This window comes from Schistocerca nitens, chromosome 4 (genome assembly GCF_023898315.1).
Source record: "Schistocerca nitens isolate TAMUIC-IGC-003100 chromosome 4, iqSchNite1.1, whole genome shotgun sequence".
Classification (NCBI taxonomy): domain Eukaryota; kingdom Metazoa; phylum Arthropoda; class Insecta; order Orthoptera; family Acrididae; genus Schistocerca; species Schistocerca nitens.
The window spans coordinates 878,736,287-878,764,184 of NC_064617.1; the positions used below are offsets into that span (position 1 = coordinate 878,736,287).

At 37.9% G+C, this 27,898-nt stretch overlaps 1 protein-coding gene across 1 annotated transcript in view; it reads left to right on the forward strand.

The window, feature by feature from the left end:
- LOC126253387 (caspase-2) overlaps positions 1 to 27,580 on the forward strand; it is an 83,966-nt gene extending 56,386 nt beyond the window's left edge. Inside the window, exons 5-9 of the mRNA XM_049954681.1 lie at positions 5,185 to 5,358; positions 10,056 to 10,288; positions 10,468 to 10,598; positions 10,692 to 10,801; positions 26,838 to 27,580. Coding sequence (XP_049810638.1) covers positions 5,185 to 5,358; positions 10,056 to 10,288; positions 10,468 to 10,598; positions 10,692 to 10,801; positions 26,838 to 26,987 — 798 coding nt within the window. The 3' untranslated portion in view covers positions 26,988 to 27,580. The remainder of the gene's footprint in view (positions 1 to 5,184; positions 5,359 to 10,055; positions 10,289 to 10,467; positions 10,599 to 10,691; positions 10,802 to 26,837) is intronic.
- The last annotated feature ends 318 nt before the right edge of the window (positions 27,581 to 27,898 follow it).

Below are 27,898 nucleotides of genomic sequence, written 5' to 3' on the forward strand. Positions count from 1 at the left end.
CTTCAGGAGCAGGGAATTGAAGGGCAGACTGGAATCCAAAATCACTCATAAGTAATGTGAATGCCCGTAACAGGGAAGGTGATGCTGAAGCCATAAGACCTGGACTGTGGAGCAGTGGAAGAATGTCATTTGCTTGTATTGGTCTTGTTTCACACTGTTTCCAATTTCTGGCCAAGTTTATGCCCGAAGGCTAAACTGGTGAAGGTTTATTGATGATTTTAGCAGCCGTATTGTGGTGCTCCATGGGCCCGCTTGGTTACTCTGCAGTGTCACATTACTGCCGAGAATTACATTACCATTGTTGTTGATGAGGTTCACCCCATGGTACAGTGTTTGTCCCCAGTGGTGATATTGTGTTCCAAGACAACAGGATGATGTTCACACAGCTCACATCATCCAGTACCGGTTTTGAGAGCATGAGGATGAATTGTTGCGCCTCTCCTGACCACTGCTGTCATCAGATCTCAATATTGTTGAGCCTTTGTGATCTACTATTGAGAGAAGTGTGTGAGATAGCTATCCACCTCAATCATCATTATCTGAATTTGCCACTATTTTGCTGGAAGAGTGGTATTAGATTCTCGTGGAAACCATACAGGACCTGTATTTATCCATTCTGATATGTGTAGTGTAACATACCACTTTGGTGAAGTGTTGAGTTGTACACCATTTATCAAGCTCATGAATGATGATTGTCACCATAAAAGTTATATTTAAGTAAAGTATGGATTTTTTTTCCCCTGAGCTTGTAATCTGCAGTTAAATGGACACAGCCCATCTGCAAGCTGAGTGCATGATAGAAATGTTACTTCGCTTTGTGGTACCTGCAGTTTGGACAGTTTATTCCATGTTGTCGACTCCTGCGTCAGAGGTCCAGCATTCTCCACAGAAGAAAGACATCAGTGACAATCACAATGATGTCACCGACATCTGGAGAGTCTTTGATGTCATTTGTTAGCTGTCATTTGAGAGAGAATGAATGTCAATTACTACTGGACAAAATTTTGTTTAGCACATGTAATGGTACAGCTCTGTTGTCGTAAAGTATTGTATGAGGAGTTCAACTATTGTACCAAATAGTTCAGTATATTCATATTAATGAAGAAGGCCTCTACGTCATTTATTAGAAAGTTGAGATTTATACGATTCCTTTTCAACTTTCAGCTCATAAGAAGTTACAGTAGGATGTGGCGAAGATTACATTCATGACGACATGCACAGTTATTCTGATTTTGCAGTTCAAACAAATAAGGTCAGAATTATTAATTACCGGCAACTGGAAATTTATCCATGAGTGTATCATGTCCTGTCTCACATGAAATGAGACTGAGTGCAGAACCATAGCATTTCTGCCATATCGACAAAAGTCAACATCTAAAATTATGATGAAGTGCAAAAGCAATTGATATCACTACCACATCAGAATTTTGAGATGATTAGAGTAGTCAGTGAGCAGTTATTAAATCCTTCAGTTACAATTACGACAGAATTGTGGTAGTCCATGAGTCAGAAGATTTTTGTCTGCGACACCAGAGGGCTTTAGTTGTGTCAGTCCAATGGTGACTTAACAGCAACCGTTGCAGATCACATCTGCAGCTTGTCAACTGACAGTATTGGCTTCAGCTGTACCCCAGCTTCCAGCCACACAGCATCAGTCCTGCAGCTTTCCAGTGGTATCTCATCCTGACAAACTGTATTCAGTCACCATTGAAATGTCGTTGTCATTGATTGTAGTAGTGCAGGGTAAACTGTGAGCGATTTGATAACTGAAGTTTGTATGTGTTGTACAGCGCTGTGTTCAACACTGTTAAAGTAATAGGTCAGGTTTAATTATGAACTTATTTTGCTGTTATTGTATGACAACAGTTACGAGAGATATGGAGGCGAATGTACCAGAGTGGTTTAAAACGTTTAATGCACAATTGAGTACTGATATAAAGAAAGCAAATGCAGATTTCGAAAAGGAGCCAAGTGCTTGGTTAGACACTACTAACGATATTTTAAAAACCCAGGTGGATGAACTAACTACTAGAATAGATGGCCAGCATATTAAAATTGAGCTCCTATTTCTGAAATACAAACAATGAATACCAAAATCAAACAACATATAATTGCATCTCACAGAGAGCACATAGAGGTAATTGATAGCTTATCAAAATTAGAATCTACCATTGTAATCATATTGAGGATGTTACATTTGTGTGTGTGTGTGTGTGTGTGTGTGTGTGTGTGTGTGAGAGAGAGAGAGAGAGAGAGAGAGACAGAGAGAGAGAGAGAGAGACAGAGAGAGTGCATTCTACTGACAAAGGCTTTGGCCAAAAGCTATATGTGATTGTCTTTTAATTGTGTCTGCATGCAACTTGATGTGTCTTCTTTAGGGCAGATAGTAACTGTCTTTTCCTACATTGTTAATCTCATATACTGTTATTCGGACTTTGCAGTTCAAATATATGAGATCAGAATTGTTAATGGTGACTGGAAATTTATCCATGAGTGTACCAACATCACATAACATATGAAGTAGCAGCTCATAAGGAGGGGGGAGCCCGGTGATGGGATCAACTTTTTGAGACCGTCTATACAGCAATGTAGGTCAAGATCCCAGCTATAACATCTTGTAACCATTTACTCTGGTGGGCCCTCCTTTGTGAGTTATTGACCCCCCCCCCCTCCCCCCCCCCCCAAAAAAGGGATTTTGTGTAATGCTCAGTAGCATTGAAAAAGTTGTGTCACATTGATTGTTTGTGTGGTGTAGTGTGGTGTAATTGATAGGATGAGGCATTCATGTGCAGAAGGTCATGGGATTGAATCTCGTCAGGTACTTTAAATTTCTTTTATTTTTCAGTTTTTATTGAAATTACTTTGATCATTATTTTTATTCAAGTAATTGGTTTAAATGTAATTTTTTATTTCTATTCCTTTGCCACACCATTTTAATCTCCATATCAACTTCTTAATTTGCTCTCTTTTTTTTCTTCCTATCATTATTTTTCTGGTAGAAATCTTTGTTCATATAAATTTAATTAATTTTACATATTAATTTCGATTCAAGTTGTTTTGTTTTATCGCCTTATTTTTCATCCATGTTATTGCATTAATTATTTCTGTTCTTCATTTTGCTTGAATTTTGTTTTACTTATAATCCCTTATTTCATCCAAATCTTCATCTGTGTTCATTTGTCCACAGTGCAGCAGGAATTTAGGCTACATTTTAAACATTTATACAACAATTACCATCCAAAGAAATACACATCTCCCAACGAAAATACATTTTTGACGCCATTGCACAGTCAGTATAAATAGATAATTTCCTCTTTTGTTTTTTAACTGACAGGTTAACATTTTCAGATGTTTTAATATTATAATAGACAAACATAAATAAATTCAGATTCACGAGCATTCCAAGTGGAAAAAGAATGATATAAAAGAAAGTACAAATTAAAAACTTCAAATGATGATTAAAATTGTGTGACAAAGAAATAGACATCAAAAATTACATTTAAACCAGTTAATTAAATAAAAATAGTGTTCAAAGTCATTTTGATAAAAAATTAAAAATTAAAAAATTTAAAGCCCCTGACAAGATCTGTATTCACAACTTCAGCTCATGAACACCGTACCCTACCCATTACACCATGCAGCCAGGGTACAAAATTCTTTTCTTTTAAAGTTATTGAGTGTCACATAATATTCTATTTTTTTTTCCATTACTCACAAACAAGGGCTTACCAGGATGAATTGCTGCAGGGTGTGATACCTGGGATTATAACCTACATCACCATATCGATAGTTTCAGAAACTCCATCTGAATAAGGGGACCTCTACTTGTCAGATGAAAGGAAACTGTTTTGAATGGCAACAGTTTTCCTACACCATATTAGGCATGGTAATGTGTTGCATTTGTTGTGTTCCAATATTTTTGCACAACCTCTGTATTTTCAGGAGACTAACCATTCTCTTCAACTGACCTTCCTAGTCCTTGTCATCAGCAAACCTTAAAATTTTAATTTCTCCCTCCTGAACTATAATTCCTTTTCAGGTTTTTCTTTAGCTTCCATAATTGTTTGTTCATTACATGGACTGAATGTCATGGCAGATAGGCTACAGCCCTTGCTCATCGCATATCTGTTACTGCCTCCATTCCATGTCCTTTGACTCTCACAACTTCTGTTCTGTTTCTGCAGTAGGAGCAGAGAACCTTTAGCTTCCAAAGACTGTATTCCTGTCAACAATGTTGAAAGATTTTTCTAAACTACAAATAATATAAATGTATATTCGACTTTCTTCACTCTGTCTTCTAAGATTAGTCATAGGGTCAAGGTCAGCATTGCCTCTCATGTTCCTGCAATTCTCCAAAACTCAAATTTATCTACCTCTGGATTTGTTTGCAGTAGTATTTTTTAATTGTAACTTATGTTTAGGGATGATGATGATGATGATGATGATGATGATGATGCAAATACAAAATTTGCATGATTCAATGTTTCTTTTTAAATGCATCTTGCAATGTGCCATTACTTTTTGTATAACAAAATGTAACAGAGTACATGGCACTTGGTGATAAAAGAATTTCATTGAACTGTGTAATACTCAAACATGAAAACCAGCTTCCATCAATCCAAAATATTGTGTAATGTAGAAATATCATTACAGTTTTACTGTTCTGTCTGCTGAACTACTATACTTTTAAAATTTCTTCCTTTCTTTCAGGCTGTCTAGTTCAGCAACCATATACAGAACATTTGAAGACAGTCTTGTTTGTAACTTAATCTTTTATTAATGATGTGTTTTTCCTTCACATTATCTTATAATGTTTCTTTGAAAACATTTTAAAAACCATAAAACGACTCTGTGCTCGACTGAAGCACTCATCAAATTGGGTGTCTGCGGGTTCATCTGATTCGACACATGCTTCAATCTAACACAAAGCCTTTTTATCATTTTTACAATGTTGTAAAAGCAAAATTAAAAAAAAAAAAGTATTAAGACGATCTGAACATACCCCATGAAAATGAAACATGTCATTAATAAAAGATTGAGTTACAACCAAGATTGTTTTTAATTTGAATAATTTACTCTAATTATTTTGTTGTTTACACAATTCATGCACTACAGTATTTACTGTAGTTTTCAATCTGCCCGCTTTTCACATGTAATTTTATGTTGTATTATTCATAATTGCAGGTTTATACAATGCTCTCACGTCCAAAGGGTTATGCTCTCATTATAAATAATATACAGTTCCTAGAAAATATTGAACCAGAAAGACGTGGAGCTGAAATTGATGAGAGGAACTTGAAAGACCTTCTGGAAGGTTTAGGGTATGATGTAACAATCTACAATGACCTGTGTTACAAGGTTAGTTCTATTGTCGAAAGACTCTGTCAACATCATCGTATTACTATTATTGCTACTGGAGCTCTACTACTACTACTGCAAATAATAACAATAATAGTAATAATCTTTCAGATGATAGAGCAGAGCAATCAGTCATCCTTTTCTTGCAGGTTTTATAAGGCAAATCCAGATTTCTGGTAGTACCTAGCCATTATCAGTGCACCATTTCATAGTGTCAATTCATGTTCTAGTAAATCAGTTCCCTGTTGTTTGGGCTTCTGTCACAGTTCATTCAAGAGTTTTTAAAATAACTGGCAGAAGCCCAAACAACACGGGACTGATGCACTAGAACATGCATTGATACTATGAAATAGTGCATCGATAATGGCTAGGCATTAGCTAAAATCTAGATTTGCCGAATAAAACCTGCAAGAAAGGAACAACTGATTGCTGTGCTCCATAATTTGGAAGTTGTATCACAGTCATTGAGTGCACCACGTTCCTAGTGGAAGGTAACCTGATTAATAATAATAATAATAATACTGCTGTTGTTTTTGTTGTTGTTGTTGTTGTTGCTGCTGCTGCTGCTGCTGCTGCTTATTTTCTGTCATTCTCATCTTCCATTACCTACTTCTACCAGACTTCTAGAATACTTGTGCTACTTACATTCAATAATGTGCTATGGCATAGTATTCTGCAGTGACATGCCAGTATTGAAAAAATATTCACTGCTCAGAAAAGAACAGTTTGAATAATGTGCTGAACGTAACTGAAACTCATACACAATCTTTAATCTGATTTGATTTATTCATCCAGGCACTATCTCACAATGATATGTGATTTGTCATCATGCTGCTGCTGCTGCTGCTGCTGTTGCTGTACTGTCACTGTTGCTGTTGTGGTCTTCAGTCCTAAGACTGGTTTCATGCAACTCAAATCTTTATCCAGTGCTAAATATGTCGCTAAATATGTATTCACTTTGCTTGACATAAGGTGTCAGGTATTCTGCCAGATTTCCACCAGAATATTCAACACCTGAAGATGTCAACAGACTGCCAGCAAATTCAACAATTATATTCACTTTCCTGTCCACAAGTGATTTATTGACACATTCCAGGTTCAACCCATCATCATATGTAACTCTGCACGTTAGTCTATCCTGTGCAATTTGCTTATGATCATCTTATATTCCCCATTCAATTCCCCACTTTTGTTCAACTGCTCTTCCAAGTACTTTACTGCCTCTGACAGAAACACAATGCCATCAGAAAACCTTAAAAGTTTTTATTTCTTCTCCCTGAATTTTAGTTTCTTCTCCAAATTCCTCTTTGGCTTCCTTTACTACTTGTGCAATGTACAGATTGAATAACACTGCAATCTACAGATTGAATAACACTGGGGAGAGGCTACACTCTGACTCACTCGCTTCTCAGTTACTGCTTCCCTTTCATACCCTTTGGTTCTCATAACTGACTTCTTTACAAGCTGTGTATAATCTTTTGCATCCTGCATTTTACCCCTGCTTGCTTCAGAATTTCAAAGAGTGTATTCCAGTCAACATTGTCAAGTCTACAGATGCTGTTGGTCCACACACAACAGTGCGTGATACCAGTATGTTCCAAGAATTCATACGCGAAAATGTTATTTTTTAGGGAGTCATATCTCGGGTTTATTGCTCACAGAGATAAGGGACAAGTGTTTTGAATATCCCTATGCCTAGTGACCATTTGTATACCTGTCAGAAGAATGGGCATATTGTAGCTATCAGAAGAATGAGCATATTGTAGCTACCCTATAGTACAGAGTCAAAATTTAAAAATTACACACTTCCTACAGCCCAGGCAAATTGAGGAAAATGGTTGGTTCTTGTGCATTAGGGTGAACCTTAGGAAGCTTATAAAAGCACTATTTGTTCATGGACAGTTCATGAGAAAATCCCCAAAAAAAAAACCATGATTTTTGGGCACAAAAAATACCAGTCGTGGAGATGCTCACTTCTACATCTTCTATACATGTCAGTGTGTCAAAATTTTTGCTTTATGTTCTTAAGATGATATTCCTGGGAACTTCAAAAAATTTTTCAATATCATTATGCTTTACTGAAATCCATAAGTTACTTATACACATAATAGCTGGTCTGAGGTGTAAAAATAGTTTTAACTGATGTAGTGAACACATGGTGAGGCATTTAGGGTCATCAAAAGTGTTCTGGGGTCATGAAACTATATTTTTATATACTTATATGGATATGGTGACTGTTCTTTCAGACACGCCTGAAAGAACAGACACCATTGGTGACCTGTAGCCGTCTAGAATGAAATTAGAATTATATATTAATACCTTCAGCTGCTGATTGGCATTGGTATACCAGTATATCACTGGGGACAGGCGAAAATGTGTGCCCCAACCAGGACTCAAATGAGATCCCGGGTTCGAGTCCTCATCGGGCACACATTTTCACCTGTCCCCGTTGATATATATCAATGCCCGTCAGCAGCTGAAGTTATTAATATATAATTCTAATTTCAAATTATATTTTTAGTCAGCATTTTTTCAACAATAAGACTTTGTCATACTGGCTCAGTGATGGGCACTCAAATTTATGTAAATATGCCAAAATGGTACTGCAGTGATGAAAATTGGGTTAAAAATGGTCTTATCATGCCTGAAAGAACTTAAAGAGACTGCTGAAAGTTATGTAAAACTGGAGATTCAGTCAAATATTTCTAGTAACATCTTACTCTTGCAAGGTACAAATCATAAGTCGGGCATTTTCGATGATCTGTGATCGATGAGCAAAGTATCCAGAATAAATTTAAAGCAAACAATTTTGTGTTAACCTTATGTTCTGTGTACTTATTTGTTTTTTATATGAGTTGAAGTATATAAATGTGTCAAAGTATATAAATAAAGTTTCAAAACTTTACTGACCTATAGACTTCATTTCTTAACAAGCAGCATACCCTGGTATAACAGGGAAAAGAAGGGAACCAGTGGAAAATGCCCGTCAGAGCACAAAAAAGGCAAATATGTTCCTCTTTATTAAAGGACTCTGACTAAAAAGTGAAGTACCAGGCACCTCAATCCCGAACATACACATGCTTTTTTGTACTGAAAGAGGGTAGCAGAGAGAGAGCAGGAGGGGAGGGGGGGGGGGGGGAAGTGCCAGTAAGAGAGAGAGAGAGAGAGAGAGAGAGAGAGAGAGATGGAACCTAAAGAGAGAGGTGATATTGACAGTCAATCAGTGGCAGTGGGAGAAACAGAGAGAGAGAAATGGATATAGAAGCAGTGGGAGCAAAAGAGAGAGGCGACAGTCATAATGAAAAATGCGGATGAGTGAAGATGATAAATAGGCTTGGGGGGCCACACCCTTCCAGATGGCAAACTTTAACACTTATATATAGAGAGACAGTGGCAGTGGGACACACTATAAATCATTGGAAGAAAAAGGAAATGGTGGGAGAGAGACATATACAGATAGTGGCAGTGAGAGGGAGATGCAGAGTGTGAAGGCCTAACTACAAAAAAGGTACTGAATAAAATGACTCAGAATGTTCTGTGTTAAAAGGGTGTGAATACGGTCGCGTGCCAAAACTTTTGGTGAGGAAGGCAGAATGAGCATCGAAGCAGCTGGTTCCTCATTTTTCTGTCACTCTGTTAAAGAGAAATATATTCACCTTTTTATGTTCCAACAGGAGCATTTTTCCACTGGTAAATGTAGTTTTACCATTTTCAACCTATTTTATATGCCATAAGGTCAGAATTGCTTGGCTTGTTTGTTTATTTTTCTGGAATCCAAACTAATCTTCCCTGCGATCAGCTTCTGCAAATTTTTTTCCATTCTTCTGCATATGATTTGTGTTTGTGTGCATGTGCATGTGTTCCCTTGCGAACGAGGACTATTTTGTCTGAAAGCTTAAATGGTTAGCTGTCTTTCCATTGTGCCTGTCTGCAACTCAGCACCTCCTCTATGTAGTACATAGCAATATATCATTTTCATACTACTGTCACTTTGTGGTTTGTGTTAATCTTCTAATAGACAGTAAATGACGGTATCACCTGCAGACTCAAATTGTCTCCCAAGTCATTTGTATAGATCAGGAACAGCAGAGGGCTACAGCACTTCTTTGGGGAAAGCCTGATATCACTTCTTTTCCACTCGATGCCTTTCACCAGTAACTGTTAACTGTGACAGAAAGTCAGTCATACAGCTGTTATGATGCTCCATAGATAAGCAAATTGATTGGAAGCTGTTTGTGAGGTACAGTGTCAAAAACCTTCTGGAAATTAGAAATATAGAATCAACTTGAAATCCTCTGGTGGTAGCATTCGTTACTTCGTGTAAATAAAGGGCCAGTTGTGTTTTACAAGATCAATATTTCCTGAATGTGTGCTGACTGTGTCAACAGTTTGTTTTCATCGAGTATTCCATAATATTTGAGCACAGTGTATGTTCCAAAATCCTACAGCTGATCTATGTCAATGATATGTGTCTGTAATTCAACATATTATTACATTATTTTTATTATGAATACTGTGTACCATTTTAACCCATTATACTCACCAGGACCACAGGCGCACCATCTCTCCAACAGAAAAGCTATCTTTAATTCAAAGTTCATCAGTGTATAGTGTTCTAATTGAAACCTATATAATTTGCTTGTTAACTAATCCCTCGTCTCTTGATAAGTCACAAAATTCCTTCTTTTCAATTTTAGGAAATGGAAAGGAAAATAGAAGAATTTACGAAGCTGGAAGGCCACAAATCGGTGGATTCTTGTGTCGTTGCTGTAATGAGTCATGGTCGTGCAGGTCCTCTCGCAAATTCTACCAGTATCATCTGCTATGATGGGGGCCTGCGGGATGTCGAATGGGTGATTAGCAAATTTGACAACGCTAGCTGCCCAAACTTGCAAGGAAAACCAAAAATATTCTTTTTCCAGACCTGTCGGTAAGTTTTGTTGCGTATATTTTTACCCCTTGTATGACAGAACATTCAACCTTTTTCCCCAAAAGAGTTAATAATTTGTTTTGTGACTCTAATTTAATCTCATCATTGTTTTTTAATATAATTTTTCATGTATTAATCTTCATTAATTGTCAGACTATAGTGCAAATTATTTTTGACAGAGGAAATTGCACTGATATAGGAGTGCCATCTCCACCTCTACCTAAGGAAATCCGCACATACACAGATGGAAGAGTGCAGAGTACAATACGGAAAGTCTCAGATATGCTCATTGCTTTCTGTACTATCCCTGGTGTGTACTAATTACATAAAATTTTTGTATGTATATACTCTGTGTGGTAAAGATTGCTGATCATTATCAAAATTTCTGAAATTCAATTTACAGGTTATGTATCCCATCGAGATAAGTATCTTGGAACATGGTATATACAGACGATATGTCAGGTGTTCATGGAACATGCCTGGAATACAGACATCGAAGATATGCTGAAGATCGTAAGTACATGAACACCAGTGAATTTGCTGAATTTCCTAAATTTGCTTCAGTACGGAGTGCTAAATCTGATGAGAGATATAAGTCTTGAAAACACTCACATAAACTGTGTAAACAGTGCTTTATAGCTTTCAGAAATTTAAAGAATGTCATATTCAGTTTTTTGCGGCATAAGGAATTGACTACCTGTATTACGTTTCAAGCATTCCACTTGTGTGGCTACATGCATTAAAGAATGTCATTTGGAAACACATTGTGCCGACATGTAAAAATTTAGTCATCATATTATTATAATAATTACTAAACTAGTTTGTTCCATAAGACTATCTTCCGGTCAGCAAAAACAGTATGATACCATTTGATTACAAGATTCAGATGACAAGATTATGATGACAAAATGTCAAAAAATATGGAACAGACATCTGATTCCATACAGATGTTTGACATATAGATATATCAATAGCACATATAAAAGTTGTATAACCAATCAGTAACATGTATCATAATTGTTGCTTCATCGCTATCAATGAACATTTATCAATTAAACAACCATTGGTTATAACTCCTGATGACGGTGATAGTGTCACAGCCATCGAAGGCTCGAGAATTTATTGTTGGTGTGCAAACCTTGCATGCAGAAACCCACACACACAAGTGCACGTGCGCGCGCGCACACACACACACACACACACACACACACACACACACATCACAAGCAAGCAAATGTCACACACACATGACTGCCATGTCCGGCCACTCCAGCCAGAATTATGACTGGAATGGGCAAAGATGGCAGTCGTGCGTGTTTTTCTTTCCTGAAGAAGGCTTTCGCAAAAAGCTTGTAAACAGCAGTCTTTTCATCATGCCTCTCTGATACTAAGTTTGTGATCTTTATGGTGAGCAGCAGTTGGTCTTTTCCTATATTGTAAATCTGCAGTTGCTTTTGTCAGTAGCTCCCAATCATGTAGGATTCAGGGATCTGCTTATCTCTTTGTTGTTGTTGTTGTTGTTGTTGTTGTTGTTCTCTTCTGTCCACAGACTGGTTTGATGCAGCTCTCCATGCAACTCTAAGCTGTGCAAGCCTCTTCATGTCCCAATAACTACTGCAACCTACATCTATATGAATCTGCTTACTGTAGATTAGATTAGATTAGATTAGTACTTGTTCCATATCCTGGTCTCCCTGTACAATTTTTACCCTCAGTGCTTCCCTCCAGTACTAAACTGGTGATCCCTTGATATCTCAGAATGTGTCCTATCAGCTGCTCCCTTCTTTTATCAAGTTGTGCCACAAATTACTTGTCTCCCCAAGTCTATTCGATACCTTCTCATTAGTTACAGGATTTACCCATCTAATCTTCAGCATTATTTGTAGCACCACATTTCAAATGCTTGTTTTCTCTTCTTGTCTAAACTGTTTATCATCCATGTTCCACTTCCATACATGGCTACACTCCAGACAAATGCCTTCAGAAAAGACTTAAGTCTATTCGATGTTAACAAATTTCTCTTCTTCAGAAACACTTTTATTGCCTTTGCCAGTCTACATTTTATATCCTCTCTACTTTGGCCATCATCACCTATTGTGCTGCCCCTAATATAAAACCTATCTACTAATTTAAGTGTCTCAGTTCTTAATCTAATTCACTCAGTATCATCTGATTTAATATGACTACATTCCATTATCCTTGCAGTGCTTTTGTTGATGTTCATCTTATATCCTCTTTCAAGACACTGTCCATTCTGTTCAACTGCTCTTCCAAGTCCTTTGCTGTATCTGACAGAATTACAACATCATCAGCAAACCTCCAAGTTTTTATTTCTTCTCCCTAAACTTTAATTCCCGCTCCAAATTTCTTTGGTTTTCCTTACTACTTACTCAATGTATGAATTGAATAACATCAAATATAGGCTCTTACCCTGTCTCCCATCCCAAACACTGCTTCCTCAACTCTTATAACTGCTGTCTAGTTTCCATAAAAGTTGTAAATAGCCTTTTGTACCCTCTAGTTTGCTCCTGCTATCTTCTAAGTTTCAAGGAGTATTGCAGTCAACATTGTCAAAAGCTTTATCTAAGTCTACATTACATTCCATCCTTGATTTTCTGTTGTTTGATTAAGCTATGAATGTAGGTTTGCCTTTTCTTAACCTGTCTTCTAAGATAAGTCGTAGTGTCATTATTGCCTTGCGTGTTCCTACATTTCTCTGAAATTGAAACTGTGCTCTGTCAAATTCTTCTTGCTGTGTCATATCTCCCATCTTATCTTCATCTACATCCTCTTCCATTTCTATAATACTGCCTTCAAGTTCATTTGTCTTCCCTAGACCCCCTATAGAATCTTTCCATCTTGCAGCTTGCCCTTCTTTGCTTAGCACTGGTTTTGCATTTGAGATATTTATACAACTGCTTCTCTTTTGGTGGGGAAGCTTGCGTGCCTCAGCGATACAGATAGCTGTACCATAGCTGGAACCACAACAGAGGGTTGTATGTTGAGAGGCAAAAAAAAACATGTGGCTCCTGAAGAGGTGCTGCACCTGTTTCAGTAGCTGCAGGAGCAACAGTCTGGATGATTGACTGATCTGGCCTTGTAACATCAACCAAGACGGCCTTGCTGCACTGATACTGCAAGTGGCTGAAAGCAAGTGGAAAGGACAGCCATAATTTTTCCCGAGGACATGTAGTTCTACTGTATGGTTAAGTGATGATGGCATCTTCTTGGGTAAAATGTTCCAGAGGTAAAATATGCCCCCATTTGGATTTTCAGGTGGGGCTACTCAGGAGGATGTTGTCATCAGGACAAATAAAACTGGCATTCTACGGGATCAAGTGTGGAATGTTAGATTGTTTAGTTGGGCATGTATGTTACAAAATTTAAAAAGGGGAATTGATAGGTTGAAGACACATACATTGAGAATTAGTGAAGTTCAGTGGCAGGAGGAACAGTACTTCTGGTCAGGTAAACGCAAGATTATAAATACAAAATCAGACAGGGGTAATGCAGGAGTAGGTTCAATAATGGGTAGCAAAATAGGAACACGGGAAAGCTACTATGAACAGCGTAGTGAACACATTATTGTAGACAGAGAGGTGTGAAGCCCACAGGTACTGTATTAATACAAATTTATAAGCGCTCTAGCTTCACAGATGATGAAGAGATTGAAGAAACATACGATGAGATAAAAGAAATTATTCAGATAGTTAAGGAAGACATAAATTTATTTGTGATGGAGGGCTGGAACTCAGTAGTAGGAAAAGGAAGAGCAGGAAAAATAGTAGGTGAATATAGACTTGGGAAGGGATGAAATAGGAAGCCACCTGATAGAATTTTGCACAGAGCATAATTTAATCATCGCTATCATTTGGTTTACGAATCATGGAAGAAGCTTGTGTGTGGAAGAGACCTGGAGACAGCAGAAGGTTTCAGGCTAATTAGAAAAGGGTAAAACAGATTTCAGAACCAGATTTTATATTACAAGTCATTTGTAAGGCAGATGTGAAGTCTGACCACAATTTATTGGTTATGAATTTTAAATTAAAAATGAAGTTCCAAAAAGATAGGAAGTTAATGAGATGGACCAGGATAAGTTGAAAGAACTAGAGGTGTTGAGAGTTTCAGAGGGAGCATTATGCTGCAGTTGACTATAACAGGTGAAAGGAATATAGTAGAAGATGAATGGGTGGTGTTAAGAGATGAAATAGTGAAGGCAGCAGAGGATCAAATAGGTAAAAAGACAAGGCCTGCTAGAAATCCTGGGATAACAATGGAGGTACGGAATTTAACTGATGAAAGGAGAAAATATAAAAATGGAGCAGGCGAAAGGGAATACAAACATCTAAGAAATGAGATTGACAGAAGTGCAAAATTGCTAAGCAAGAATGGGTAGAGAACAGATGTAAGGATTTAGAAGCATATTTCACTAAGCCAAAAATAGATACTACCTACAGGAACATTTAAGACTTTTGTAGAAAAGAGAAGCAGCTGTTCGAAAACCAGGTGCTCAGATGGGAAACCCACTATCTCTTTGTTAAAGTAGCTGTTTCTTCAGCATATATTAGGTGGATGGAAAGTAACATTTTTTACAGTGGATTTAAACAGATAAATTATTAACAAGTTTTTATTTTTAATCAGTGATGTAATCACCCTCATTATGAACAACCTTTTGCCATGAAATGTGTTCACAGTTTCGAATATGGACAACCATCAGCTGTATAATGGAATGACATGCTGGACTGGGTGTAGCGGCTCACCTACTTGTATTCTTCGTTTGTTGTCCTTGGTGTCGATGTACTGGCTGAAAAAATAGGGGGTGGACGTGCAGTACTGTCTACTGTAAATGATGCAGCCAACAGATGCACAGTTGCGTTTCACAGTCTTTTACTTTCACTTTTCACAAACCCCCAATAATACACAATTACATACGACCAGTGCACCATTGTTCTAACTTCCCATAAGCCTCATTAATAGTTAGCAGGTGAACATCCACATACTGCTACAAGAGTTTCCTGTTGAACATCAATGAGCAGTAAAAACATAACCACATAATTCACAGCTCTTTCGGAATAATCAGGTAGGGCTGGAGCAGACACTGTCATTGCTTTAACACAGGGCCTAGTTGTGTTACACTTATTTCACTGTTAAGTTGATGCATTGTTGTCATTCTAACCAACATAGGTTCCTCGTCTGAAACTCAGCCGTGGACTGACTGTCGGACCCTTATATATCATCACAATAATAGGTACTTAAACTACAAATTGTTCGAAGTTAAATTTACAGAAATTCAATTAAAACTTAACTCACTGGTTCTTTTTAATAGTTTCTTCTACTACAAGGGTTAAGCAGAATCATTTGTGTAAATGATGAAATTAACAAATATAGTTATGTAAACAATACTTTTGACAAAACTGTTAATTATCTTGGAATTAATTAAGGTCTGGCTTTGCTAACATGTTTTTGAATAGAGCCAAATAAATACTTTAAGAATACTATTAGTTCGTCTTCCATTCATTCATAATTATTATAGAATTTATATTTTTTTATAAGTCAACAATAGAGTTTAAGTTACGAAACAATCACTGATTTCACCCTATAATAAAAGATACCAACTAGGAACACTTGAAATAAATTATAAAATCAATTACATACATAAAACTAAGCACAGAATTAGTTCTGGTGTTATATTCTTTAAAACTGAGGGCCAGTCTTTCTCTTTTATGAAAATGCAGATTATATTAATGTATGTTAATGGTAAATTGTTAAACATGAAAAAAGGAATTTTAAGGAGGCATATGGCAAAACAAGAGGGGAAGTAAAAATATCCCAGCTTGCTTCATCACACGGAACTCTAACTCAGATTTCCCGCTTATCGCAAGCAGTTGCTGTACCGTTAGGCTAACTTAGCATGACTCACAGCCCGATCCCAACTTCCATATGTCGTCAACCATACATCTACAACCTGCACTCGTACATCCACAATCAGGGTGGAGATTCTTCTGCAAAAGCTGGAATTCTCAGGAATTACATTTTACCTTTATGAGGATAATGGAATGTAGTCGAATTAAGTCAGGTGATGTTGAGGGTATTAGATTAGGAAATGAGACACTTAAAGTAGTAAAGGAGTTTTGCTATTTGGGGAGCAAAATAACTGATGATGGTCGAAGTAGAGAGGATATCAAATGTAGACTGGCAATGGCAAGGAAAGCGTTTCTGAAGAAGAGAAATTTGTTAACATCGAGTATAGATTTAAGTGTCAGGAAGTCATTTCTGAAAGTATTTGTATGGAGTGTAGCCATGTATGGAAGTGAAACATGGACGGTAAATACTTTGGACAAGAAGAGAATAGAAGCTTTCGAAATGTGGTGCTACAGAAGAATGCTGAAGATTAGATGGGTAGATCACATAACTAATGAGGAGGTACTGAATAGGATTGGGTAGAAGAGGAGTTTGTGGCACAATTTGACCAGAAGAAGGGATCGGTTGGTAGGACATGTTCTGAGGCATCAAGGGATCACCAATTTAGTATTGGAGGGCAGCGTGGAGGGTAAAAATCGTAGGGGGAGACCAAGAGATGAATACACTAAGCAGATTCAGAAGGATGTAGGTTGCAGTAGGTACTGGGAGATGAAGAAGCTTGCACATGATAGAGTAGCATGGAGAGCTGCATCAAACCAGTCTCAGGACTGAAGACCACAACAACAACAACAACAACAACATTTTACCTGCCAAAATCAGGGAAATCTCAGGGAATTTAATAAAATCTCAGGGAATTCTGCATTTCTAACATTTTTTGCATTTTTAAACTTAATTTTATTGAGTTTTATAAATGCCAAATTTTATAATACTTAATGTTTCAAAGTGTGTTAATTGTATGACTATTATTCCCTTTAAATTATCGATGTTTAAATACTGCAGTTAAACTACTGCTAATGTGTGATATATATAGCTCAACTGAGAAGAAACAGAAGTCAAGTCGTCATTGTGGTATGCTGCTGCTGCTCCCCCCCCCCCCCCCCCCTCCCCCACCCTTGCTGCACTCACCATTAATTTATCAGATCAGGAGCTTCTTGACACCATCTGCCTCCTCACACCTGGAATTCACAGGGAATTTGTGTTTTCCAAGTTTTAGTAGCACCCTGATTATGTATACTCCTGTATAGGGGAGGCATTTTAATTGAAAATCGCTTGCCCTGTGTCAGTGGATAAAGTGCCTGTGTTGTTCAGAAGTATGATGCAATGTTCCTTTGGACATACATGTATGTCTGAAGGGACAGACCGTGCAGTGACTACAACCTTTATGAAATAAATGAAATTTGTTCTCAGTTACAACTATTGAACAACCATCAGCTGTATAATGGAATGACGACAATGAAAATTTGTTCTGGCCCGGGAGTCAAACCTGGATTTCTCACTTATCATGAACGACCACCTTACCATTAGGCTATCCTAGCATGAGTCACAGCCAGACCCAAATTTGGTGAGGTAATATCCTCCAATCCAACTCATTAATTTTTTCCAGGGTTCATCTTGCACATTGAAGTCTTGCATTATGGTGTTGCAGAATAATGCCTTTTCTGTTGACACTTGCTGGGCATTTTTCACTTAAAATTAATTTACTTGGTCCAGTTGTTCACAGTAGAAGTCTGCATTCACATTTTGTCCACATTTCAGCAGTTCAAACTAAATTACCTTGTAAATACTCCACCAAATACATAAAAGTGCCTTTTTGGGATGTAAACCTGGCTTAAGCCATTGTGGTGTAATAAGGAAGTAGTTAATAAGGAGAGATATTTCTTTTTCTTGTGGAAAAAATTTATTAATCGTTATTCTTTATAGTAAACAGGTCGTAATATTTTTATCTTCTTATGATCTCACAGATAAGATTATGCATGATTTACTCTTCAAAATGGAAAAGAGGCACTCTTTGGTGCAATATATTCAAAGTGATATCTTTATTTTTTTTAATATGAAAAAAGTTCACCTCATCTTTGATCACTCTGCTTTTATCTAGGCTTAATGAGGGAGAAATAATAGTGTTTTTCTTGTGATTTTATGTTGTAAGGCTTATTTTAAAATATAGTGTACTGAGATTCAAGAATTTTGGACTACTTATTTGATAATTGGAGCTGTTGTTTCAGATATGAGTTCACACGTGGCGAGAAAGAAAAGGAAAAACAACAAGAGATCATACAGATAGCTGTATCACTATGTTTACATCTTCTTCTTTTCTTCTTCTTCTTCCATTGGTACTACATTCCGGGATGGGACTTAGCCTCCTCAATAATTTTCTGTCATTCCTCTCTGGACTTTGCTGTGGACCTCGGGTTATGGCAACCGACTCTGGCAGTGTCCTCTCCTACCTCATCACTCCATCTCAACCTAGGTCGGCCTCTTGCTCTTCTTCCTCCAGGTTCACTGCAGCAGGCTTTCCTTGTGGGATCTGTCTCATCGAGTTGCATTACATGTCCAGCCCATCTCAGTCTGCACAGCTTTATGAACTTTACCACATCATCCTCCTTGTAGCAGTCTTAAAGTTCATCATTTCTTCGCCTTCTCCAGATCCCATTTTCATATACAGGTCCAAAAATCCTCCTCAGTATACTTCTTTCATGTGATCTCAGTTTGTTTTCACCCTGTTTCATAATTTTCCATGTTTCTAAGCCATAAGTAAGTAGTGGGCATATCAGCGTTTTGTAAAGCCTGCACCAAGTCCCTCTTGATATAAGCTTGGATTTAAAATGTCGCAACATTCCAAAGTAGCATTGGTTAGAAGCATTTATGCGAGCCATGGTTTCAGTGAAGGTGGTGCCATTTGCTTCTATCTTTGAGCCCAGATAGGTGAAACATTCCACTCACTCAAATGTCATTCCATCAAGGGTTATTGTGGGCTGCAAGGGTTGGTTAGTGCCATTACACATATACTTTGTCTTTCCTTCATTAATTCTCAGGTCCAACTTCTCTGCCCTCAGTTTTAGAGCCGGAAATGCACTTTGTAGATCTCCAAGTGTTCTGCTCATTAATTCCAAGTCATCTGCATATCTCAGCAATTGTACAAACTTATAGTAGATAGTTCCTCTTGTCTGGATACCCGATCCGTGTACCACTTTTTCAAGCACCAGGTTGAAAAGTAGGCAGGAAAGCCCTTCTCTTTGCCTTAGTCCAGTTTGAGTGAGAAAGTGAGGTGATAGCCTTGACTGCACTCTCACGGTACCAGGGGATACTTTAGGGTGACCTCTATTAAATGCACCAATTTTCCAGGCACTCGAAATTCCCGCATTACCTCATACAGTTTGGCCCAGTTTATTGTGTCATCTTCTGCTATAGGTGAAAGTCTACTAAACAGGATATTTGATAGTTCTTTATATATAATGTTTAAAAGTGTTATGCCTTTGTAGTTGCTGCATTCAAATAGATCTCCTTTCTTATGCATCAGACACCCTATCCCTACATTCCATTCTTCTAGTAATGCTTCCTTTTCCCAGATGAGGCAAAAAATCTTGTAGATCCTACGATTTAGCTCAACTCCTCCAGCTTTCAATGGCTCAGATGTTATATTGTCAGTCCCTGGTGCTTTATTGTTCTTCAATCAGGCAATTGCTTTGTTCACTTCTCTTTGGGAAGGGGAAGGTACTATGGCATCATCTTCTGGAGGGACTGGGATATCTTCAGTAGGGGACTCTGAAGCATCCAACAGTTCACTGAAATACTCTACCCAGCACTCCAGTACCTCTTGGTCATCGGTTAGTAGTGTCCCATTTTTACTTTTACACAGGTTGATGGGTGGCTTAAATACTCTTCTTTCACTATTAATTTTCTGATAAAATTTTCTAACATCATTTGTTTTTCCAGTTGTTTCCAGTTCTTCAATCTGCTTTCTTTCCCATTCCCTTTTCTTTCTCTGATGCAGTTTCTTCTCGTCTTTCCTTTTATCTCGATAATTTCTTACCGCTAAACAAGTATATGATTTCTCGAGCATTATCCTGTATGCCAGATTTTTCTCCTGACTTATTCTCTTACATTTTTCATCAAACCAGGAATTCCTTGGTTGTTTTCCTTCTTTCCCTAGCACTTCTTCTGCTGCTTTAATGACTGCATCCCTGCAAGTGTTCCATTCCTGATCCAGGTTATCACTTACACTAGGGGTGTATTATGCAAGATTCTCAGCAACCTTCTTAGAGTACGTTTTAGAGATGTCTTCATTTTTTAACTTCAATACCATATACTTACTTTGAGGTGTTCCTTTGGAGCTCGCAAAACTGAATATCGTAAGCTGATTTCCCAGTATCGTTTCTGGTTGGTTATGTTAACACTCAAAGTTCAATTCCGGAAATCTGGTTGTAGCTGCAAGTTTTCCACTTCCACAGTCGATTTATGCTACCATGTAAACACACAACAGTTTTTCAAACATGTTTGGGGTGTCAAGCTATGTTCTGTTTTTAAAATTTTCTGCTAATATGGATGGAGTCATTGGAGTCATTTCTTGCACAGTGAAGGAGGAGTGGAAGTATTAGACCAAGCATGAAGCTGTCTACTTCTAATATTTAAATGAAGAAAAATAGTGATTGTGTTGACTAAATCAGAAACTGCAACATCTGTTTTCTCTATTCCATACTTAACTGGACTAGAAAATCAGCTTCAGGCCTTAACATGTAAACATCCAGCGAAAAACAGTTTCCGAAATGCAGTTTTCATCTTTTATAATATATGACATATCTATTCTACATACAATCTAGGTTGACACTTGGTGCGAGGACTGTAAATTGGAAATCCCTTAACGATCCCTCCCATCAGCCGTCGCGACCAGTGTCTACTTAGTCTGTGCATATAGTAAACATAGTAAATGTGCATGAAATACTATGATTACAGAAAACAAAGTCTCAAAATTAGGTGGTTTGCTGAATCAGACTGTATGTATTGAAAAATATAAAATTTTCTGTGTGCCTTCTCTAATTACATCATGCATATTAGATATGTTCGCAGCCGTGTTTTGTGGTGTGGTACCATTTGTGGACTCATTAACAATTACAGTCCACACAATTCTTTCCAGAAAAAGTATCAATAAATCAAAGAATAACTTTCAACTCTAAATTATCCCATGAACCACACTGCAATTGGTGACCATGACAGCTACCCGACTTAAAGAATAGTAATCAAAAATATTACCATTAAATATTGTGACTTAGCAATACAATATTTTCTTTTCCATGTGTTGAATACATAAATTAATGGGACACCAAATTAATCCAATACAACCATGAATAATAGAACATATGAAGATCATGAGAAACAGGAGAAGTTTGAAAATATAAAATAATAAGAATAAAAAATAAAAACGGAAAAAGTCTGAAAATTATTATGCTGAGAAAGGTACGCTGTGTGATATAAATCATTACTACACGTTGTCAAATCAAACAATTTATCTTCCTGGTTTTAAAATCAATTTTTCTGTTGCATGCAATTAGTTTTTGAGTAGTAGCCGGATGTTCATTGGCAGATTGTTCTATAATACCAGCTTTATAACTGCTGGTAAGAACGCTTTGCTTGTAGCATTGTGGTAGGTAGAACTTTTTTAGTAATTCCAACCAAAAGTAGATTAGTAATTATAATTGTGAGTGAATGTATTAACTGGAATTTATTTCATTTCCTTGTTCAATTAATAAAATAAGAATCATAAACCTAAATGACAGAAGTTGATAGAGATGTGAACACTGACGTAGATGAAAATGTGCAATCAAGCTCAGAAAATCCTATGATGGGAGAGAGCAATATCTCGCACCTAAATGTGGAGCTGAATTCAGCACAGGAAACTATGACAGAACATCCAGTAATGGAATGTCCTGTCAGGTTAGCGGATGATCTAGTGATCCAGCCACAAGATGGTATCTCAATTTTGCAGAATCACTTGTAAAGTGAAATGGCTATAGGGCTTGATTTTTCTTTAAATCCTGTATCGGGAAGTCTTACAAGCTCCAACAGAAATTTAACGTCACCTATAATAAACAATATGGTGCTAAATTATACCAAGAGAGCATGAGCTTACTACCACAGTGCATGTGGACAATGGTCACACAAATTAATAACCATCCATTTTTATCCAAATGAATATTAAATAAATAATAAAATAGACAAAAACTTTGGATGCATTGACACGAAACTCAACAACCAGATAGACACCAAATTTTCTAATTAATTTTTGCAGCTACTTTCAGAACAACAGAAAGTAACAGACAGGTTAGATAAGCTCACAGTTCAACAAGATGACTTGCAAGTAGCACACAATACTTAGTGGTGAGTAATTAAGAGAGCACCACTGCCTTTTGCTTTTTCAATTAACATAAATGACCCCTTTTGTCACCTCCAGTAATCAAGCAATCAAAAAATGCTTCTTTGTTACAAATCTAATGCAACTGTTCTTGGATGGTTGGCCAAGGTTGGTTAAGAGTGTTTGACATTACTTTATTGTCTGACACCAATTTACTTCTGTTTTTGCCCTTCATATGTCCCTATCTAAATTTGTAGGTCTTGCTGACTGACATGAGTCAGAAAGACCATATCACCGAATTTGAACTTAGATAACCACCTTTGTCATTTACGAATGTCTAATGCACTTGGATAAACATCACAAATGTATTTGGTTGCAACTGTTGTGTTACTACCCTTGTGAAACTCAAAACACATATGATGCCGGATACAAACCTCTTCTGGTATTTGGCTGGAAATTTCACCATAAATTAAAAAAAATTAATTATTTACCATTTAACTAGTCTCTCTAACCTTAAAAGTCTTTGGCACAACTTTGAAGTACACGATGGCTGATAAATGACAAACATTGATATGCACAGAAATGATATTACTTTCCGGTTCCCTAATACTGTGGTTCACAGATTTTTTTAGCCCAGTCTGCCAGTGACTTGATTAGTCCTCTCTTTTGCTTGGGACAATGATTGGAGTTTCTGTGGAGGGTTTCTGCAGACTCAATGTCCTATAGTCACATATTTCTTCTGAGTATCTATGCAACCAAAACAGAAATCTGGTCCTATTTGCCATTTTGAGGTGTGTTCTAGAATTAGTACCTTTCAGAGAATCTTTAAATACAAAGAACTCCTTTTCTCCGCAAGACCATAAAACTAATCAGCAAGTGGGTTTCTTCTTGGACACCTGAATAGCAGTTTTCATTGAAGTTTTTCTTATGAAGTAATTTTTTTTTGAAGTGGTTAATGCATAAGGATTCATATTTGTGATATATCAGGAGAATTTTCATGCAGTCTTTCTAAAATGTGTACCTTTGGATTAAAGGAGACCACTCACTGAAAAGCAGAAGTGTTCAGTCACTGATAGCCACACACAAAAAGAAAGGAAACTTGCTAGCTTTTGGAGTAATCCTTTCTCAAGCTAGAGTACACACACACACACACACACACACACACACACACACACAGGTGCAAGCACGCACGCACAAACTGGAAAAACAGCTCCAGTTGTGTATTTTTGCAGGTGTACTAGGTTGTGGTGGGGGTTGTGTGGGCAGAACGAGAGAGAGGTAGAAGGCAGGGAGAGGGGTTGAGGGGTGAATGGCTAACAATTCAGTGGGAGGCAGCCAGTTTGCCAGCTAGGAATGTGGGAGGAAGGGCTGACAGTTTCACCGACTAACCAAGTGATGCATGGCTGTTGGAGCTGGTGGTGAGCGGCACATAGGGATGATGTGGAGACATGAATTGGGAGGGAGTGACAGGACGCAGGAAGGGGAAACTCATGGGTAGAGGGTGCAGGGACAATGCGTTACCAGAGATCGAGGCCAGGGCAATAATGGGAGCAAAGGATGTTGGCGAGTCTCTTGGCTTTGCCTTCGACACCGCACACCTGCAATGCATCTATTCTTAGTGGGATATCATCAGCTCAATCCCTGCATACAGGCTGGTTTCTGCAGTATCTAGCTCAGCCCCCAGAGGGCCTCCTGGTAACCAGCCAGAAGGTCTCCCAGTAACCAGCCCGCCACAAGTTCAATAAACAGTAGGCAAATTGTAACCTTCTGCCACACGAGTATTTCTGCCCGTGCAGAGCCATCTAGAACCAGTTCCGCCTTTGCCAGCCAGAGACTGATGTACGATTGCTGTTTGGACATCACCTCAGACTGGATGTCATCTTCACTAGCTGGATACCAGTGCTTCCACAACCTGTGCTCCAAGCCTTGGTGTTCTGCACTGTGGACATGTCACACTGCTTGTGAGATAGAACTTTGAATACGTACTTTGTTTTGAAGAAAGACTTTTCATTGCTCAAGAGAACGTAATCTATGCTCTCAAGAATCTGTTTTAATTTTGTTGGAGAACAATTGTTTGTGATGAACTTTTCTTTCCCATTATTCAGAAAAATATCTGGAGAATGTTTTTTGTTGTACTGCATCAGAAACAGCAGACTGTTTGTGTTTGAAGCTTACTTGTTCAAATAAACAAAGTTGTGATCTTGTGGGAGTATTCTGAATTCTGAATGGGGAATACTTCAGATGTGTTGCAAGGATAACTACCATCTGCATAGTTCAGAGGAGCTAGTGGTGGAGGGAACGATCCAGATGGCCCAGGCTGTGAACCAGCCATTGAAATTGAGCAAGTTATGCTCAGCTGCATGTTGCACCACAGTTGGTCAACTTTAGTCTTGGCAACAGTTTGGTGGTCATCATTCATCCTGGGGGACAACTAGTTGGTAGTCACTTCAACATAAAAAAACTGTGCAGTGTTTGCAACAGAAATGGTATATGACATGGCTTCATCACATGCCTAGACCATGCATCTGCTACCCCCCCCCCCCCCATCCTCCCCCCATACTCCTAGCTATCAAAGTGGCTGTCAAGTCCAAGTGAGCTGCTACCCATCTGCTCCCAACCTTTCTCATGCCTCCCACATCCTTCTTCCTCTACCCACTCCACCCGACAGGACGACATGACCTCCACCACAGCTTAGTTCATGAGAGAAAATGCAGCATTGGCACTATGTAGAGGCAAAGGCACGTGAATATTTGTGCGTGTGTGTGTGTGCATGCACATGCACATGCACATGCACATATAGGTTTCCTGAATGTACACATCTGGGTTTTGTGAGAACAATGTTGCCTTTCCATCAAAGATTTCCATTTCACATGCCCATCCAGTTCTCTTACACTTTTGTATGGGCTACGGTTCTTTAGACTACAGCAGTTGACTGAATTTCGACCTCTGTTGTAATGCCTACTTCATGAGGACTCCAAATGTTGGAACAGTAGTCCTCAACTGACTGCTTTTGAGGTCTTGAATGTGATTTACTTTATAAATGCAGCTCATTTTCCAACCTATTTCTTAATATTTTACACATTAACCTCATTTCATATTGCTTCTTATTATTACCCCTAAATATTTATACAATGTTGTTATCCCTATGTACTCAAACAACGTTCCCCACTGACCAGGGCCGGCCGCGGTGGTCTCGCGGTTCTAGGCGCGCAGTCCGGAACCGTGCGACTGCTACGGTCACAGGTTCGAATCCTGCCTCGGGCATGGATGTGTGTGATGTCCTTAGGTTAGTTAGGTTTAAGTAGTTCTAGGGGACTGATGACCACAGCAGTTGAGTCCCATAGTGCTCAGAGCCATTTGAACCACTGACCAGGGACTGTAGGGTTCTTTCTCTTAATTATGAACTTTTAATTATGATCATTTAAAGAAAGTCATTTTGGTAACACTGTCAGCTGGATGTCAAAGTATCTTCATTTTGACAACTAGTTTTTATCTTTACTGCAGACTGCAGTTGTTAACTATGGAAGACAATAGCTGTGGCTGTTGAAAGCTAAAGGATTCTTACTCTATTGATGCAACTTAGTGGATTTTATCCAGGCTTATGAATACTTGGGAAGTATGGAAGACAATAGCTGTGGCTGTTGAAAGCTAAAGGATTCTTACTCTATTGATGCAACTTAGTGGATTTTATCCAGGCTTATGAATACTTGGGAAGTATTCTAAAATACTTTTGTTCTCTGCCAGCCACAACAAAAGCATATACAGATGCCCCTGCACGAGCAGTCATGTTGACATTTAAATCACTAAGAAATGTTAATACATGGCTCAACAAACAACTGGGCAATTACCACTTAAGCGGCACAATTAAACTGGCAGTAACAGCCCTTGCACTTGGACCAGGGACCCACCAAATAAGGTTGTTCAAAACTGGATGAGGATGATACAGATAAGCAAATTACATAAACTATATAAGGAAAAGGATAGACTGCTACTCACGGTAAAGATATCACATTGAGTTGCAGACCAGCACAATGAAAAGACTGTTACACCTCTTTTAGCCAAAGCCTCCTTCAGAATACAGAATGCACACACATTTATTCACACAAGGAACCATACCTCACACACATGACTGCCTTCTCCGGCAGCTCTGACTGGGTCCATAACAATTATGTAAGTCTGTAATAATCGTGAAGTTTTCCTCAATATACTCTCTTAAAGCTAGACCAGGGAAATTTTACTTAACTGTTTTAGAAAATCTTATAATGCTTACTCTTCCCACAGGTGGATCAGAGAATATCAGCTTTAATGTCTGACCAAAGTTCAGTACAAACAACTTCCTACGAGAACAGAGGGTTCTGCAAGAAACTGTACTTCAACCCTGGTTTATATGACGACGACAACAGCCATGGTGGAATTGATCTACAGAATTAACCTCTGATTCAGTGCTGTTCGTTGTTGAGTGCTGGGTATGTGTGCTTTCCATACAAGGAGAAAATCTGACTCAAAATTGCTACTTGGAATTGGCACTAGGTTACTGGTTTTATATTAACGTGAGGTTCTTTCTTAAGAAAATGAAATACAGAGGCAAATATCTAAGCACAAAGGAGAAATTCACTTTCCATTATTCATGCATTTCATTGTATTATTTTATTTTATTTATTGGATGTCAAAGTAACATCCAGGAATGAGGAAAAAGAGGAGGGAGTGTAGAATGGATTATTGTTCCACTGTTTTCACTAACCAGTGATAGAGACAGTGATTTGAATAATGGTATGAGGACATCCATCAATCGCAACACACAGGCAGTGTTGAGTGCCAGATAGAAACAAACCTGTTCTGATCATCAAAACATTTTATGTATGCTTTGCTAGCTTGTGTTCATATCATTATTTAACTTATATAATTTTTTTCCATTACTGTGACAAAATAATATTCTGTTTTTGTGCAATTTATTACATATATTTTGTTTTCAATGAATACAAGAATGTGTTATTACAACATTGTGTAGAATTTTTGATGTACTTTGTTTAATTAAATTCATATTAAAAGTAATTTTCAGTGATACATTAATGGAAGTATCTCTTTTTTCACCCATTCCCTTCATTGCAGGGACAGGTGTGTTGTTACAGGCAGAGTTAGGTGTCGCAGCTGTGCCCAACTTTGAAGTTTTTCCTGAAATGAGTGTGTCAGAGAATAGTCATAAAATTGTTGTTGTGTTTGACCTTTTTTTCATGATTTGAATTGCTTATAACAGAGAAGCTTCAGGCACCAAGGAAGTCATTGTGATTATGCAGATTTTGCCAGCATAATAAATTTTGATGTTCTTCACAGGTATGCAACTG